At 45.1% G+C, this 18,269-nt stretch overlaps 1 protein-coding gene across 1 annotated transcript in view; it reads left to right on the top strand.

Annotated features, from left to right (window-relative positions):
* COPZ1 (COPI coat complex subunit zeta 1) overlaps positions 1–17,301 on the top strand; it is a 19,875-nt gene extending 2,574 nt beyond the window's left edge. The window contains exons 2-9 of the mRNA XM_032876579.1: positions 8,872–8,940; positions 10,288–10,369; positions 10,992–11,083; positions 13,000–13,055; positions 14,361–14,438; positions 14,599–14,650; positions 16,287–16,325; positions 17,129–17,301. Coding sequence (XP_032732470.1) covers positions 8,872–8,940; positions 10,288–10,369; positions 10,992–11,083; positions 13,000–13,055; positions 14,361–14,438; positions 14,599–14,650; positions 16,287–16,325; positions 17,129–17,176 — 516 coding nt within the window. The 3' untranslated portion in view covers positions 17,177–17,301. The remainder of the gene's footprint in view (positions 1–8,871; positions 8,941–10,287; positions 10,370–10,991; positions 11,084–12,999; positions 13,056–14,360; positions 14,439–14,598; positions 14,651–16,286; positions 16,326–17,128) is intronic.
* The last annotated feature ends 968 nt before the right edge of the window (positions 17,302–18,269 follow it).

The following is an 18,269-nucleotide window of genomic DNA, read 5'->3' as shown; positions in this document are numbered from 1 at the left end:
CCTGGGTGGCTCAGTGGGTTGAGCCTCTGCCTTCGGCTCAGGTCATGATCTCAGGGTCCTGGGATCGAGCCCCGCATCGGGCTCTCTGCTCCTCGGGGAGCCTGCTTCCTCCTCCTCTCTCTCTCTGCCAGCCTCTCTGCCTACTTGTGATCTCTCTGTCAAATAAATAAAAATCTGTTTAAAAAAAAAAAAAAGAATTTGATATTTCTTTTTTTTTTTTTAAAGATTTTATTTATTTATTTGACAGAGAGAGATCACAAATAGGCAGAGAAGCAGGCAGAGAGAGAGGGGGAAGCAGGCTCCCCAAAGAGCAGAGAGCCCGATGCGGGGCTCGATCCCAGGACCCTGAGATCATGACCTCAACTGAAGGCAGAGGCTTAACCCACTGAGCCACCCAGGCGCCCCAAGAATTTGATATTTCTCACCATTCCATCCTTTTCTCAACCAGAGTTCTAGGAGAGAATTAAGCCCTAAGGCATTCATTAATATAATGAATCAACTTCTCTGTATCCACAATGGTACTAGTTTGTACCATCCTTAGGAGAAGTTAAAAAAAAAAAAAAAAAGCAGTCATTTAAGTAGTTTTCAGTATTCAGTGCTTCAGATGAGGAACTGTAGTTGAGAATCTAGGTGATACTTGCTAAATTTTTATTTCTCTCTACCGTTACAAACTGGCCCACAAAATTTAGCCCCAACGAATTCAGAATCACCTTTCAGCATTGGTCCTTTTTAACCTCATCCCCTCCTCTTGTTTACTCAGCAGCGTCTGATTACTTAAATTGCCATCTTTTTTGTGAAAAGTATGAGGAATACCTGGATTTTTCCTTAGCTTTCTACTGAACTTGAGTTTACTGTACAGTGATAATACTGAACAGACTCCTCCTTAAAGAGGGTAGACACCTTGTAAAGTTCTTGTTGGCTTTCTGCTTTCACATTTCTGTTTCCTGGTTTGGCTGGACCTCTGGAGAAATCTGATCAAAGTACATTATCTTTCCATCCTCACCTCTACAAGGCACACAGCCATAGGATACTGAGAAGGGAAGGGTAATCTAGGGGGGTCATGAAGAAAATCTACTGAAATTTGATCTGATTATGGGAATTTCTAAATACCAGTAGTTTCCCTTCATTTAGGTACTTTACAGTGGGTGTCATTTCTTTCTTGAATTAAGTAATCTGGCTCCAAGTTTTGAGCAGATTTGTCTTACTTTTCTCAGGTCCTCTTGTAGTCTCTAAGGAAAGAGACCCTTTCATCACCTTCTCTTCCCAGTGCTTTATAGTGCTTCCAGCCTGCATCTTTGGACTCAGCTTCCTCTCTCCTGCTGTTTTCTGCTGGTTCTCCCTTTCTTAGCTGTGAATGGAGAAGGATCTCTGCAGGTCACCATTCTCCATTAATAATCAATGAAATCTTAAAGATAATGACTTATCCTTTTCCTCCCTTCCCCCTTTACCTTTTTTTCTCAAAGCTGGATTACTCTAGCAGTTTAGATCCTTAAATCTTTCCTCATAGGTTTCATTTTTCCTAATCCTCCATAGATTCACTTTGAGTGTTTTTCCAGTGTTCTTCCAACTAAATTCTATCCTTTCTCTCCCCTTAGTAACGTTTTTTATTCTAAAACAATGGCCAAGTCCCGAATTCTAAGCCTCATTCAAAAATCAGGGCATCCAGAGTGCACAAGAGTGTGCACTGAGAGGAGGAAACTATGCAGAATACATCAATGACTTAAAGGTTGATATTGCTCTGTGGCCTTCGCTTCCTGAATCATCTTAATGGGGCTTTTGTTAAATTCCTTTGGCACTAACAGTAGAGGTACTTGGCCTAAATGCCCCCTCCCCCTGCTCTGGGCAAAGGTATCAATTACATTAAGCCCCCAAAGCACTCCCATCTCGTTCCTGGCAATCCCCTGTGCCCCTCTCCCAGCTGCGTCCTTGCCGGTGCCTGGCCCCTCCATTTCGTTAGGAGAAGCAATCTCCTCGTTCCTGCACTGTGGAGATATATTTCTCAGCTAGGGCGCGAGCAGTGCCAGCACTGCCCCCGGTGAGGTCCCTGGCAGCCATAAAAATTTTTATTGTGATTATGTTGGTGTCGGGGTGTCCATCTGGGTTATTGCACACCTAGTTTAATTGATTGAAGTTTAATTTATTGACACTTCAAATTAAATGATCAGAATAAACTGTGCTGTTACTCTGGCCGGCTTGTTTTAATGGTTGATTGCTGGAAGCAGACCTCGGCTTGAACTAAAACCCCCAAAGAGCAATTGACGCTGCTTCTAACTCTCTCCATGTCTTGCCCTCCAAGAAGACCTCGTTATAGATTTCCGACGTATTTATATATATTTTTTCCCTCTCCTTCACAGTGGTGGGAAAGAGTTGGTCCCTGGCAAGGTATAAATTATATCAAAGGTCTAGGGGAGCTGTCACATGGTCAAAAGAGGAGGAGGGGATCTCCATATGAAGAAGGCCAGATCTTTGAGAAGCCAGGTCTTCCCTGTGAGGCAGAGGATGAGTGCAATTATCCAGATATTTGAAGGAGCCTAGTGGTAGATTTAGGGTCTTTTTCATCTAGATATTTGCTACTGTTTTTTTACTCCATTGACATGACTTGGTTAGAGTTAGGATACTGACAAGAGGACTAGTTATGGAACGGGAAACTTGAGAAGCAAATAAAGGATAGAACAGGAGTAAAGAATCAGTGCCTACCTATCCACTTATGGTAGAGTAATTAGAAAGACGGAGGGCAGAGTGCCCTCAAGCATCTGACGAAGATGGATTGGGAGGTCAAGTCCATGCACTTTATAAGATGCTGGTACTGGCAGAGGCCCTCTCCTATTCTGTCTTGCCTTTCTCTCAGATCGGATTATTAGAGGAGTTCTCTTATCCTTAGATTTCCTAGCTTTGTCTTCTGCTGTTGACCATGTCCATCTCTTCAGAAGTTTTTCCTGCTGTGTCTTCTTAGTCTCAGGCAGCAGGTAAAGCACATGTCTCCCATGTGGCTCTATAATTCTCCTACTGTCAAGGCAGATATCTCCACCAACAGCCATGCGTTTGGATATCTCTACCAATTTTCTTCAACTCCTTTTCTATTATTTGTGGACTTAGTAGAGGGAGACAAACTGGGGCAGAGGATCGCAGTTATTCCTTGGGGTGTGATTCTGAATTTTGGGTTGATAGACTGAAAGATGAGCACAGAGGCTGTCAACTCATTCTCTTAGACTAGCAGATGTTGGGCAGGGGTTAGGGGTGGGTACAGATAGCATGAAACATCATAACCAAGAACTCAGCAGAAAGGGATCTAGTTCCATTTGATATTTCCCTTTATCGAGTGGTATTTAAATGAGAGCTCTTGGGCACCTGGGTGGTTCAATGGGTTAAGCGTCTGCCTTCGGCTCAGGTCATGATCTTCTGGTCCCAGGATGGAGCCCCGCATCTGGCTCTCTGCTCGGCAGGGAGCCTGCTTCTCCCCCTCTCTCTGCCTGCCTCTCTGCCTACTTGTGATCTCTCTCTCTCTCTGTCAAATAAATAAATCTAAAATAAATAAATAAATAAATAAATAAGAGCTCTTGGATTACCGAACTGGGAAGGCAGGAAGTTCTAATGTTGCTCTCAGGCCTAAGATGTGGAGTACTCTGATTTCTGCTTGTTTAACTCCTCTTTCCAGTGCTGCTTGCTTTGTCCTGCATTTCTGTAATTCTTTCACTTTCATAACAGTTGGAGAATTGACTGTGTGGCCCCTGGGGAAAAATTCTACAGATAGCCTTTCTGGGGGCGGGGGGGAATTAAATAAGTTCTAGGCCCATTGTGGGGCTCAGACTCCTAACCCTGAAACCAAGAGTTGCATGCTCAATCCACTGAGCCAGCCAGGCATCTGGCTTTCTGAATGTTAAGAGAGGACCTGAGATTTTGCATTCCTGAAGGGCTTGGGCTTGGTTACCTTTGTCCTTCCTATCTCACAGCCACCAAATTTAGTCATTGAAAGGTGCTGACCTTTGCTCCCCCTGCTGGCTGCATTAGTTTTCTCAATCATATTCATTAATTTATGAAGACCAAACATATTTATTGAAATCACTATTTGGTACCAGGCAGAGGAGAGGGGGTGATTTACAAAAGTATCATTCATTTCCCCCTTTTTTCCCTCCCCTCTCCACACCATCTTATTATCCTCACAAAGTATATTTAATTCTGAGCTCCTTGAAACCATAAAAATTTGTGAATGTGTGTTTTTCTGGGAACGGGGTCCCTAGATTTCATCAGCTTATCAAAGAGGTCTTCTGTAACTTAAGGTATTAACTTTAACTGATCCAGGTCAGGCCTCTCATTTCTCTGATGAAGAAGCAGAGTCCCACAGAAAGGTAGGATTTGTATTAATGGCTGATCCAGATTATAATAAAGGGGTTTTGGAGTTTAGAGATATTTTCTCCTGTAGCATATGAGTTCTTTGTAGTGACTGTGCTTTCACATTTTTATCTATGCCAGATAGGAAGATTCTTCCTGCCGGTCTCTTCCTGACATCACTTCTTTCTTCCTAAGACTTGTGTTCAGTTTCCTCTTTATAGCCAGTGTTCGGTCTCATTGCATCTGGGTTATGCTCCATGGTACCTATGGCTTAGTCTTTCCTGAATTGTGCTTGAATCCAAGCAAACCTTGGGTAGTGTATAAAAACTATGCTTCCTTGTCAAGTCGTTGAGTTAATTCTTTTCATTTGAGGTGGCAAATTGGAGCCCTCAAACCCAGAGGAGCTTTTCATTTTAAAGAAGTTGGCACAGAATCGGAGCAAAATACCTGCCTAGCTACGTGGACCTGGGAGTCATATCTAGGAATTTTTCCTTCTAGTTTATACTGTTTTGGTTTTACTTTATAAATAGGGTTGAGGGAAGGGCATCTTGTTTCTTCTTGTTCAAAACCTATTGCCAAGCAGGGTACTACTTTTGGCATGGCCATAAAGATTTCTTTATAAGTGGAAAATGAAGAACTTTCTAGGAATCTCAACCGTATTCTTAGTTGTGCCCTTTCAGCTCTGTGAGTGGCATCCTCCAACTCCACAAAGCCTTCTTGGCTGTGTTCCCTGCCCCCACCCCCGTGAATTAAATAAAGTAACCAGTCTTAGCTCTCAAATACCCTGTCTGCCTGCTGCAAAGACTTACCACCCCCACCCCCATCCTCTTCTGGTGGCATTCCATGATCTTATCCCAGAGTGCCCTCTTACTGTATACATTGTGAACTGACTTCATTCAGTGCTTTTTCAGAGCCCATCTCCCCTAGTTTGACTTAGAAGACACACAAATAGACGGCTTTTATCCAGAGCTGCCTTTTTAATATTTTTGCCGGCTATAATCCTGAGGAAGCCCTGCAGGTCATTCGAAGGCCCATAGGGGGCAGCACTAGGAATGACTTCCCCCTCTAGTCCCCTCCGTGCTGGGGGTGGGGTACTGGGAGATAATGTTTTTCACCAGGCTTCAGAAAGCCTCTGATTGAGATCAAAGACTCCTTTGCAGCAGGCTAGTTGCTTGTTCCGTGTTGTTTCAACTCTCCTGAGGAGCCCAGTCTCGTTTTCTTGATAATAAAAACATACAAGAAAATCTGTCTGAGCCACCCAACCTCCCACAAACCAGTCTGCCTACATATCATTTCCAGGCACTATTAGCATTTGAGGTGAAGTTCTGTTATACACTCAGGCTGTGGCTCTCTGAAAGTCAGTGCATCACAGAACTTTGTCTCGAAAGCTTTCTAGCAGCTACACATTCGGGAGCGGGAGGGAAGAATAGACCTTTTAAATCCTTTGAACATGGCCCTAAGCTTGTAGGGTCTTTTTCAGTAATCAGCATTTAATGTGTTATAAGGTCAAGCCTAGTCCATTGTCCAGGAGGCCCATTTCTCAATAGCTGGGAGTTATTTATAAACTTACCCTTTGCAAAAACTTAAGATGAAATTACATTATCAGTAATGGCTTCTGGGGCCTCTAAATTGGCTGGTTTTATGGTAGGAGAGGAATTCTTGGCCTCCCCCCTTCAGTGAGGTAAAGGCCCCCGGCTGAAGTGGAACCAGCAGTAGTCAGGAGGTGGCAGGAGAAGTAAAGGAGAAGCTGCCGGCTCCAGCTGTCGCAGAGTGGAGAATTAAAGCAGCATTTAGACTCATGCCTAAATTCTTGGCTTTGTGTAGGGTGGCTTTATCCCTTTGGAAGTTTGAAATGACCAGCCTTTTTCTCTAACGCCTTCTTACCTCTTTCAGAACTGTAGTAAATCAGATCGTTCTTCTGCCTGCCTGCCTGCCTTTCCCTGTCTTTTATCCTTCCCAGTAAGCTCCACTTCCTATTTGGGGGCTTTCCTTGATAGCCTCTCCTAGGAAGCCAGTGAGAAAAGCTAGGAGTGGAACCTAGGGATCTGTTTCTTTGCCAGCAGTTTTTAGGCACTTCTACCCTGTTGGCCACAAAGGGCATTGTTTCTCTCCTAGTTGGCCGTGGCTATAGGGTTTTTCTTTTCTTTGGGATCCATCCCATTCTTTCTAGGAATGCCAGACTCAATGGCTACAAGAACCAGTTACCTATGGCCAGATCAGTGCCCAGTTTAAACCATTAGGAATCTCTCCAAGGTTCCTGTGAATGTGGAGAGAGGAACAGAGCCAAAGATTTCCAGGGAAAAGGTTGTAGGAAAAATGATCTCTTCTAAATTTCTTTCCCTGTGGGCTTCTTTTCCTCGTTAAGGAAACTCATTCCCATGGGTGCATCCCTTTTGGTGAGTGGAGGATCCAGTGGCTATAGAATTGTGCCTGCTTTATGGGAAGATCTTTCTGTGGGGTATAGAAGTTAGGAAAGCTTCTCTGTTTGTGACCTTTTAGATGATATTCTAGGGGACTTCCCTCTGCTAGACACAGTTCCTTAGTTTGAGACAGAGTATTTATTTCAGGGAGTAATGTGTATAGGGTGAGCATCTCTAAGGAGTGTTTATCAGAGGAGAGATATGTTGGTAGTAAGATCACTCAGAATGGCCACACCAGAACGTCTCCCTGTATTTGGAAGTCTCATTATAGGAGGGTCCCTTAGATGCTTACTGCTTCAAGAAATTTTACTTTATTCTCAAACTTCATTAATTCTCATAATCATTTAACAAATACCGAAAGTTTTAGTGTATATCACACAATCTTTAGGACACTTGGAATAAATCAGTGAACAAAACACAAAATTTGCTGTTCTCAAGAATTCAAGTGGGGGAAAGCTTACATTCTTCATCACCCTGTTGTCAAAAGACTGGGTTCCCTATACTCTCATTTTTAACTCCCCGAGGGTGGGGTTGGTTCTTTGCATGGAACCATAAACCTCCTGAAACCTCATGGGACAGTTTACCTTTGTAGACGTTGCAATTTCTGGATCCTTGGCAATAATTCTTTTATCCTCACTCTTGGGTCTTTATTAAACTTAGGCTTGGAGATTATTTAGCCCCTGTGAGGACTGTGGGTTTCCTAAGTAAGGCCAGGAAACGGAGGCAGCAAAGCAATAGCCCTTTCTCATAGCACAAGGGAAGGATATCAATGGTAGGTAATGTTGATTAGAAATTCAGGGAATGTTGGGGCACCTGGGTGGCTCAGTGGGTTAAAGCCTCTGCCTTCGGCTCAGGTCATGATCTCAGGGTCCTGGGATCTAACCCCACATCAGGCTCTGCTCGGCAGGGAGCCTGCTTCCTCCTCTCTCTCTGCCTGCTTGTAATCTCTGTCTGTCAAATAAATAAATAAAATCTTAAAAAAAAAAAAAAAAGAAATTCAGGGAATGTGAATTTCAATTTCAATTCAGTTCATGCACCAAACTGGCTCAATTGGTAGAACATGTTACTCTTAATCTTGGGGTTGTAAGTACTTTGGGTGTGGAGACTGCTAAAAAAAATATAAAAGAAAGAAAGAAAGAAATTCAAGAAATCTGAGCTTGCAGACACCTTCCATATACATAACACTGCCTCCCTTTCCTTCCTCTTCGTCTCCTGGTTAGCTCGTTCCCTAGAAGTTGCAGGAGTAGAGGAGCTTCTGCAAAGTGATATGTTTTGTGGTTGTTTGAGTGTAACCATTAAGACTGAGGCTGTGGTTCCTTTATGAGAGCCATTATCCTCAAAATTTGATTTTGGGTAGTAAAAGAACACTCCCCTCCTGCTCATTATATCTAGGTTCGAGGCTTCTTAGATCCTCTTCTTACTGCTTCTTAACTACCCCCAAAATCAGATTGGTTTATGTCTTGTAAGTTAAGTGGTAGTGGTTGGGGGTGTAGTAGGATTGGGATCATAGGGGAAGTCTTGGAAGATGGATGTCTCACTGGGTTGCATTCAGAACTGGTGTGTCTGTGTGCATGAGTGTGTGCACACGTATGCGTGCTCATTTCCCTCTGCCCAGTGTGTGGGTGGTTTAGGGAAGGCTTGCTTTATGCCTCTGCATTGCTACTGCATTGGGACTGCAGAAACTTCTAAGTACACTAGGGCATTCAACCCTATTTTCAGATAGCCTCGTGCAGTGCCTACTAATTAATCTGGTCACATTCCATACCTACCTGTGCATGGGAGACCAGGGAGGGAGAGTAATTTGGAAAATAACTGTAGCATAATATTTGGAAATAACAGCATGACCTACCTTGATTAAACTGTCTGTGTGTCTGGCTCAGAGTAACTGCTTCTCTGATGCTGCTTTGGAGTCCTTTGTTGAAATGCCCCCTCCCTCAATTCAGTTCATGCACCACTTGATCATTCTCAGTGTGAATTGCCTAAATCTAACCAGGTTGGGATAGGGGACATACAGAGGCACCTCTGCATCCCCTTGCAGCCCCAGCGGGATGAGGGGAAGGTATCTGTTTGTCGGTGGTAGCAGGAGCCTTCAGGACTGAAGGTTATGTTCATATCTCTTCAGGAACCTTCCCTGTATACTGTCAAAGCCATCCTGATTCTGGACAATGATGGAGATCGACTTTTTGCCAAGGTGAGATTCCCTTTGAAATTCATTTAGGAGCAAGACAAAGACTTACTCTGAAATTTGGATCTAGGGACTGCTCCTATTATCTCATATTCTTGATACCATAATTTTGAGAATCCTTCCATTTTCCTGTGCCTACTCCAGATAAAACCCAAACTGCTTCTGTGTCTTAGTTGCCCTGCTTCCATACTTGCGTCCCACAGATTTTGACCTCCTTTGTTGTCAGCATCAGATCAGAGAAAAGCTTGGGGACCTTGGTTTCTGAACAGTACAGTGCCTGGGTGTGAGAAGCAGATTGTCTGTGCCCATCACTCCTGTCCCTTTTCCTTCTGCCTTTTTGCCCTGCCTGGGCTTTTCCAGGGAATTCTCTTGTAGTTCCAGGGTTCTAGCCCTAGGTCTGCAGTCACCACCAAGCTTATTACCTCCTGACATCCCTGTGTGGTGTTTCTAACTTTGGATCTATTGAAAGAGAGGAGAAAGGACACCCCTCTCCTCTCCCTCCATATCCTCCCCCTCCTGTGGAAATTTTTTCTGTCCCTGGTGTATTAACTCCGGGCGAGCACAGCATAAATCAATCAGCAGGTAGAGATTAGTTTAGAATTCACCAGCTGTTCCTCCCTGTAATTGGATGTAACTATGCAGGACACCTTTTGAAACAGTTATCCAGTTACTAAATGCCAGACCTGTCATAGGTCTTCAGCTGACTGCGACGGATTAGCCCCTAAAGAGCAGAGCGATTTAGCAGCCTGTATCTCCACCCCGTGCCAGGGAAGGCTTGGGAGTGGGCTCAGCAATGTGCTAGATTGTCTCCTGCTTCTTGCAGTTTGCAGAAAAGAGAGCTAAGATGGAGGGATTGGGTAGGCTTTGCCTTGGTTTCTGCAGCCTTTCCCCATTCCTCAGCTTCATACTGTGAGTGAGGGTCTGAAAGAAGCATTCTGTGCTTCTAGTGCTTTTTGTGTTCCCTAGCACTGCTCCCTAACATGGGTAGCTCTTAGGGCGCACTTGATGAGCTTCATCTAGAGATTGCTATCCTGGAATGCAGACGGGGGCAGGGCTTCATCATAGAGCTTGCAGGCCTCTGCCCTATAGTCTTAGAAATGTGAGGTGGGCATGCTTACGGCAAGGTCTTTAAAAGGGTTTTGGTTTTTTTGTTTCTTCTTCTTCTTTTTTTTAATATTTGCTTACTTACCGGCCATTCCCTACCTCCATAGTTCTTCCTTCTTCATGTCAGTATTTTTCCCTTACCCCATGCCTTGAAGGAGAGAAATCCAAGATCCAGGGCAAAACACAGACACTAATCATTCTGGGCTCCCAGCTCTAATGACCCAACCCATCTCCTTTCTCTCTGACCAGTACTATGACGACACGTACCCCAGTGTCAAGGAGCAAAAGGCCTTTGAGAAGAACATTTTCAACAAGACCCATCGGACTGACAGTAGGTCATTTTCCTTTCACTGCTCCCCGTGTTGGGGGATCCATGGCGGGCAGGGGGTGGCAGCAGGGCTGCAGAGAAAGGATAAAATGACTGCCTCCTTTTTCTTTGTCTTCCTCCTCCCCTCATATAATAAACTCTTCGGAATGTAATGGGGAGGTGAGTGTACCTCACGCGGGAATACCGTGCTGGAAGGTTGGCTGTTAGCTACCTGTCTAGTCCCTGGATTTATGAGCCTCACTTGACAAATTTAACTGCAGCTCTGCTTATTGTACCGCATCCATTAGGGCAGGTAAATGGAAGTCTGTAAAGGTGACCGCTCTGCATTTTCACCTCCGAAGGATCGACTAGTATCCTGTCTCATATACAAGGCGGGAAATAAGGGTAGTTGGTAGGGAGGTGGTTAGAGGAGAAGATACACTTCAATTTCCCCAAGTTTGTACTTCCCTTCTTCTGCTACCATGGGGAAGAGAAAAGCAGGTCAACTTTGGTCTTTGGGCGTTATTATGACCTACCTTACTTCAGACCAAACAGCTGGATGCCCAGAGTTCATGGTAACTCCTTCTATCCTACTTTCTTATCTCAGGCTATCCACTGTTTCCACCTTTCCTTCTCCCACCCCCAGGTGAAATCGCCCTCCTGGAAGGCCTGACAGTGGTATACAAAAGCAGTATCGATCTCTATTTCTATGTGATTGGCAGCTCCTATGAAAATGAGGTGAGAATTCCACCCCTCTTTGCTATCTCTGATCCCACTTTCTAAGCCATAAGCGGGGCATAGTATGGCGTCGGGACCCTAGAAGTGCCCCGTCCCTCTGGCTTCTGACTGGCCTAATGAAGTTGTCAGAGATCTCTGCTGACCTGACAAACATGGCCTAGCAAATAAATCAACCTAGAGTGGAAATTTTCACCAATTGCTTTTTTCTTTTGTCTTTTTTTTTTTTTTAAGATTTTATTTATTTATTTGACAGACAGAGATCACAAGTAGGCAGAGAGAGAGAGAGAGAAAGAGAGGAGGAAGCAGGCTCCCTGCCGAGCAGAGAGCCTGATATAGGGCTCAATCCCAGGACCCTGGGATCATGACCCAAGCTGAAGGCAGAGGCTTTAACCCACTGAGCCACCCAGGCACCCCTCTTTTGTCTTTTTTTAAGTTTTATTTATTTGAGTGATCTCTATACACAACATGGGGCTTGAACTCACAACCCTAAGATCAGGAGTTGCATGGTCCTCGGACTGAGCTAGTCAGGTGCCCCCCGAAATTGCTCTTGCTCTTTTATCTCCATGTAGGAGACACCGTATGTATTTTAATACATACTAACATGTATCAGTGGCCTTCGCTGTATAGTGTTTTTAAAGATGGATTTCTTTGTTCTTTCTTTCTTTTTTTTTTTAAAGATTTTATTGAGAGAGGGGTGCCCCACTTCGGGCTCTCTGGTCAGCAGGGAACCTGCTTCCTCCTCTCTCTGTGCCTGCCTCTCTGCCCACTTGTGATCTGTCTGTCAAATAAGTAAATAAAATCTTAAAAAAAAAGAAAAAAGATTTTATTGAGAGAGAATATGCATGTGTGCACACACGATGGGGTGTGGCAGGGTCGGGTGGGGGCAGAGGGAAAGAGAGAGAGAATTTCCAGTAGACCCTGTGCTGAGTGTGGAGCCTGACACAGGGCTTGATCTCACGACCCTGAGATCATGACCTGAGCCAAAACTGAGTCGAACACTGAGCCACCTAGGCATCCCTTATAGATGGATTCCTGAGGTTTGGTCAGGGTTGGGGGGATGCTTCCTCCTGCTATGAAGGGTCCATACCTGACTGAGTTTGGGTCAGTTATCAACATTTGGGGTCATGTTGAAGCTACACATTCTGAATGGATCAGCCTGAGAAGCCTGTGGGTATAGTCCTAACCTGTTTTCTGGCACAGGAAAAGCTACTTACCTCAAGTAGCAACATCTAGGAGAAAAGATAAGTAAAAATAAGCCCCCACATAACTTGAAGCAAAAGTAAATGTTTGAGAGAACCAGTTCTTTTGAAGCTCTTATTACTTTAAATCTTTTGTAAGATGCATTGTTACCTAAATCTTACAGCACTTCTGTGAGTTGTGGGCATTAGTGCCCTTGTTTTGTAGTTGAGGAAACCAAACCATGAGGAACGATATGAAATTACTTGCATATGACCACTGTTGAACTACAGAAGTGGCAGTTTCAGCCTAATAACTTTTCCAGGGTCACACATCTAGAAATGGCTCAGCTGGGATTTAGCCCAAATCTGTCTGATGCCAAAGGCCATGCTCTTTCCACTAACCCTCTGGCCTTAGCTATTGTTTGGCTAATGATTTCTTTACCTAAGATACCAAGTAACACATACACAGTTGGCAAAGACATGTAGAGGACTGTGATGGTAAAGTTTTGAACAGTCTGGTCAAAGAGAGACCTCAAATTGTGGGATTGTGTAGCCGAATTTATTTCTGTGAGAAACCACAGGTCCTCTTCCTGTTTTGCTCTCACTTCCACCTTATGCTTTTGGTCTTTTGTGAAAGCCTGTGTATTTTGATGCTTAATGAATTAGTGGGTTTTGTGTTCAGGTAACAGTTTTCAGGGCCTTGAACCTTATCCTTCTGCTTCTTCTGTTTCCCAACAGCTGATGCTCATGGCTGTTCTGAATTGCCTCTTTGACTCATTGAGCCAGATGCTGAGGTGAGCAAGGCCATTCTTGACATCTGTTTGGGAGATAAAGTCACTATTCATCAGGCCCAGGGGTTTGTGGGGGGAATTAGCAGAGGCTCCAGGGAACTGATTTACCTTGAGAAGTTAGGCTTATTATTTCAGAGTAATTCGCACTGATAGGGGAGACTGGATGGAAAGTACTTCCCTCCTGTGGGATAATTCTCCTAAGAAAGGGGACTGGGCAGGAGCAATGTCTCTCTACTCTCTTATTATCCAGTCTCTCAGAGTTCTGAGCACTGGTAAGGTGCTTTCCTAGACTTCATTAGAAGGTAGGAAAGGGCAAGCATAGGAAAATGTCCCAGGTGTAACATTAGTGCCTTGGGAATGGAGGTAACATTCTCAGTTTTTAACTTTAGCTCATAGGTTTTCCCTTCTTTAGAACAGAAAGAATATGCCATTTTCCCTCTCTTTCCTTTCCACCTCCCTAGCAGCCCTGTTTCCCACATAGATGGGCAACAGAAGAGATATAAGATACTTTTCCTGAAAACATAAAGGAGTGTGAACTTCATTCCCCCAGCAGCTCCCAAGTGAACCCAGTACAGACAGCCATCCGCCATCCGGAGCAGAACAGCAGGCGCTCTCAGCCCCACAAAATCAGCAGGGCAATGGCTCACATTTCCTCAGGAAGGGGATGATTTATTTCTTAGCCAGGTGAATGAATAGACTTCATTTCGTTGATCTAGTGAAAGAGTCAAACTGACGGATGTGACTGGCCACGTGCACAACCACCGGATCTAAGGCTGGTGGATGAGGGCCCTGACTGTTCCCAGCCCCCTAGTTGGGCTTCTTTTCAAGGCCTGAGAAGAGATGGTGAGGGAGGGGGAGAAGGGGGGATCGGAGAGAGGCTTAGAAGGTTTGTCAGAGCTTAAGTGCAAAGAGAATTTGCACTCAACTCCTCTCCACGTCCTGCCACCTCCAGATTGAGTTTAGCTGTTTGTTTTCTTTTTTCCACTCACTGATGTCCTTGTTCGTGAGCAGTGTCAGTAGCTGTATTACGGTAGGTAGGGAAGAAACTAGCTCTGGATAATCAACTCTTGAATAGTCAGAAATTGCCTGTATTTTTTTAATCTCTTTCCTGACATTCCTGATACTTAGTCAGTAACCAAGAGTAATAAGAGGTTTAGAGTGGATAAGCCAAAAAGTACTTATTTACTTTTTAGTGTGTGTGGCTGGTGCAGATATTTTATTGGTCTAGTTTTGGATCTCCAACTCAGACAATGTCCTAGGATTCCTTTTATACATGGGCTGATTTTTTCTCTTCTCTTGGGGACTCAGGAAAAATGTAGAAAAGCGAGCTCTGCTGGAGAACATGGAAGGGCTCTTCTTGGCTGTGGATGAAATCGTAGATGGAGGGTGAGTTTTCTGACCTGCCTGGACCTCCTTGGATTTCCGGTACGGGAGTGGGATAATTGCCTCTGTCCTAAGGCGAGTGGCCTGAGTGACCACAGTATCCCCACAATGAAGGAGTTTGTCTTTGAGGACAGAGTGAATGATGGTTTCTTCTTTGTCTTAGGGTGATCCTAGAGAGTGATCCCCAGCAAGTGGTACACCGGGTGGCATTAAGGGTAAGCAGGAGTGTGCTCCCCTACATCCCCCATCTACTCACCCTCCAGGGCCATACCTGCTAAATGCATCTAAAGGTCAGGGCTTATAGAATACACAGAGCCTTCCCCTTCCTTTTCAAATTCTCATTGTCTCAAAGAGGGGCAGCAGAAGGAGCATACTTTTGCCCCTTACTTGGTACCTAGCATCCCATATAGTCTTTGCACAGAGGGGACATTTAATACATACTTAATTGAATCAAAGATGAATAAAAGGGGCGCCTGGGTGGCTCGGGGCACCTGGGAGGCTCAGTGTGTTAAAGCCTCTGCCTTCAGCTCAGGTCATGATCCCAGGGTCCTGGGATCGAGCCCCACATCGGGCTCTCTGCTCAGCAGGGAGCCTGTTTCCCCGGCTCTCTCTCTGCCTGCCTCTGCCTACTTGTGATCTGTCAAATAAATAAATAAAATCTTTTTTTTTTTAAATATTTTATTTATTTATTTGACAGAGAGAGATCACAAGTAGACAGAGAGGCAGGCAGAGAGAGAGAGAGAGAGAGAGGGAAGCAGGCTCCCTGCTGAGCAGAGAGCCCGATGCGGGACTCGATCCCAGGACCCTGAGATCATGACCTGAGCCGAAGGCAGCGGCTTAACCCACTGAGCCACCCAGGCGCCCCTAAATAAATAAAATCTTAAAAAAAAAAAAAAGATGAATAAAAGAAACTTTAACATTAATGGTTCTGAAACTATAAAGTAACTCGAGGTTGATTAATACTTCCTTTGGGGATGGATCCCAATCTGGTGAGTCAGGGGAGTGTCTTCCTTGTCTTAAAGTCTGAGGACACCACCTCTCTCTCAGGAAGCATTTATTTGCGAGAACTTTAGTCCTCTTTTGACGGTAGTAATATCAGAAAGGGGCCTCTGAGTTAACCATAGATGCCTCCAAGTCTGCTAGGGAGATAATGGTGGGTATATAGAGAACCCATTGGCAAATTGTGGGGTGCAGAGATGTTTAAGCAAATCAAATCTCCCCATTCATAGAATGTCCCAGCTCTGACCTCCACAGAGTGAAGGCTGACAGTGTCGGGTAATGGAAAATCTTCTTCCTTAACTGCCTTGGGCTCCATTTGCATAGTTTAATCTTCTCCTCTAACATATGTCTCTATGTGGCAAGAGAGAGGGTTCCCCCCCACCATCCACTCCCGCCTTCCCCTTCTCAGGCTGCTGTTGCAGCAGTTTATTTCTTCAAATTAACATGCTGTCGTTACCCATCAGGCCTTGCGGGATCCATTAAATTACCCCTGGCTCCCCCTCATCCTTTCCCTAGTGATATTGATATTCAGGGAAGGTCTTCTCTGACTAGGGAATCAGGTCCCCCACCCCCAAGTTGAGGATCAGATAACCTGCTGATTACTTGGAATGGAATAAATCTTTTAAGAAGTCCAACTGCCTTAAAACAGAGGATGGATGAAGTGACCCTTTTCTGCTCACAGTCTCTCTGGCCAAGAAAATTGTGACTGTACTACCTAGAAGGGACTGAGAAGTCAGGCATCTGCGTTTTGCTTCAGTTTAAAGGACCACTTTTTCCTTCTGCACTACTGACTTCAGTCCGGTCTTATCCCACCTTCCTCTCATGCTAAATGTTTGTCTCTCTGTGTCATAGGGCGAAGATGTCCCCCTTACGGAGCAGACCATGTCTCAGGTATGTCTTTCTCTCCACATGGACTGGACCAGTAAAGAGGCTAGATTAGCATTCCACCCCAGCCCAAGTTTGAATGAGTCTAGAGACTGAAGGCACATTTTTCTTGGCTCTAGTCCCCAGAGAACTGGGGACTCATACAGCCAAACACTCCCTACCCACCCAACTCCTATCCCATGTTCCTGTGAGCAGTGGCTGTCAGCCTTGCTCTGTACCCTTCAAACCCTCCCTGTCTGATGCCTCATTCAGTGATTTACTCCCCAGCAGAGGCTTGCCTTAAGCAGATGGTCTGTGTGTGTGCATGCACACGCATGCACACACACACACTCTCTCTCTCTCTCTCTCTCATTATTCAAATGAGGGCTAGGCTGGAAATGTATATTCTAGAGTAAAGCAGGTTTTACAGATCTATCCTGCTACTTTGTGGATAGCTTGTCTACCTGATGTGGGAGGCAAGGGAGGGATTCTGTTTTCTATCTACTTGGAATTCTCACCAAGAAGTCCATCTGGATGTGGTAACTCCTCCTTTCTAACATATGGCCAGTAACCCCCAGTTTTTTTCTCTCCTCCCAGGTATACCTCTTCTCTCTTCATCCCCCCAGTGGATTTGAATTTGTTTGGAATTTCCCAAACTGACAATCCTCTAGGGCCCTAGAGAGCTTCTTCCCATCCCTCTATCCTTGGGGATTTTGTATTTGCCATTCTTCTAAGGACAGGGAAGGCAAGTGAGGGGAAGGAGAGCCCCAATCTCTGTCCTTGCCCTGCCCCCCCAGCAAGCCCCTCAACTGCCGCCCTTGTCCCTGCAGGTGCTGCAGTCAGCCAAAGAACAGATCAAGTGGTCACTCCTTCGGTGAAGACCTCATTGTTCCTGGCTCCTCACCCCCTCAAAAAATCCACACGTCTGCTGTGACTTCTCATCCAGTCCCCCAACTAATGCTCTCAGGATCATCTCGGGGATTACAAGGGACCCTTAAATCTCCATTCTGTCTGGTTGCTTCCCCAAACTCCAATGTATGCTTCCTATCCTTTCTCACTTTTTTGTAGTCTGGGAGTAAAACTCCCAGCAGATTCTAAACGCAGGGTAGGGGAAGCACCCTTTTCCTTTTTACACTGGATTATGCTCTCATACTCTCCTACCCCGCATATTTTCTTCTCAACTTTTGTGCCCTTTGCTGCAGTTACACTTGAGATCAAAGCAGGAGAAAGAATGTGCTGAGCGTTTTCCTCCCTTTGCTGGGGAGGCCCTTCATCCCAATAGCCTTCATCCCAATAGCCCATATGTTAGCAAGGGGAGGAAGAGAGAGAATTCTTTTCCATAGGATGAATGGGGGTGGCATATCCAGTCTCAAGCTACAGCCCCACTTTAATTGGCCTCAGCATTTCCTCCCATCCCTTCTTACTGCCCTGTCCTCCAGCCTTGGAAAAAGGATTGGGAACAGCTAATGGGCTGGGGACAGAATGGAAGAAGCAGGGATTTAAGTTTTATTGGATAGGGCTTATAAAATTCTGTTTTTCAGTCACAGCTGCATTCTTTAGCCTGATCCTGGCTTATAGCTTCAAAACCACTGTGGTTTGTGAGTGTTCATTTTAGGAGCGTCCGTCTCCTGGTCCACTACCTTGACTCTCCACCTTCCCTACCCATGGGATCTTGGCCTGGTTTGTCCTTGCTGTGCCCTGGAGCAGAGCCAGTCCCTGAACTAAAACTCCATTTTAGTCTTGGGAAGAAGAGTTTTTGCTCAGAACTGGGGAGGGGTGGGATTTATGACTTGGGCCTCTGGGCTGTGTCCCCTTCACTCCCCCACATGCATTTCACTCCTCTGCCCTGGGTCTGCAATCTCTGCCGCTTAACCCTATCTTCTCTCTGTCTCAGCCTTACATCCAGGAAGTAGGTCTGCACTCCTTCCCCCCCTAGGTCGCTGAAAGAGGTCCCTTCCCTCAGAAAACCTT

The sequence above is a fragment of the Lontra canadensis genome, unplaced genomic scaffold, assembly GCF_010015895.1.
Source record: "Lontra canadensis isolate GAN:19392208 unplaced genomic scaffold, GSC_riverotter_1.0 scaffold59, whole genome shotgun sequence".
NCBI lineage: Eukaryota > Metazoa > Chordata > Mammalia > Carnivora > Mustelidae > Lontra > Lontra canadensis.
The sequence above is the reverse complement of the archived record's forward strand: the minus strand, read 5'-3'. Positions and strand labels throughout refer to the sequence as shown.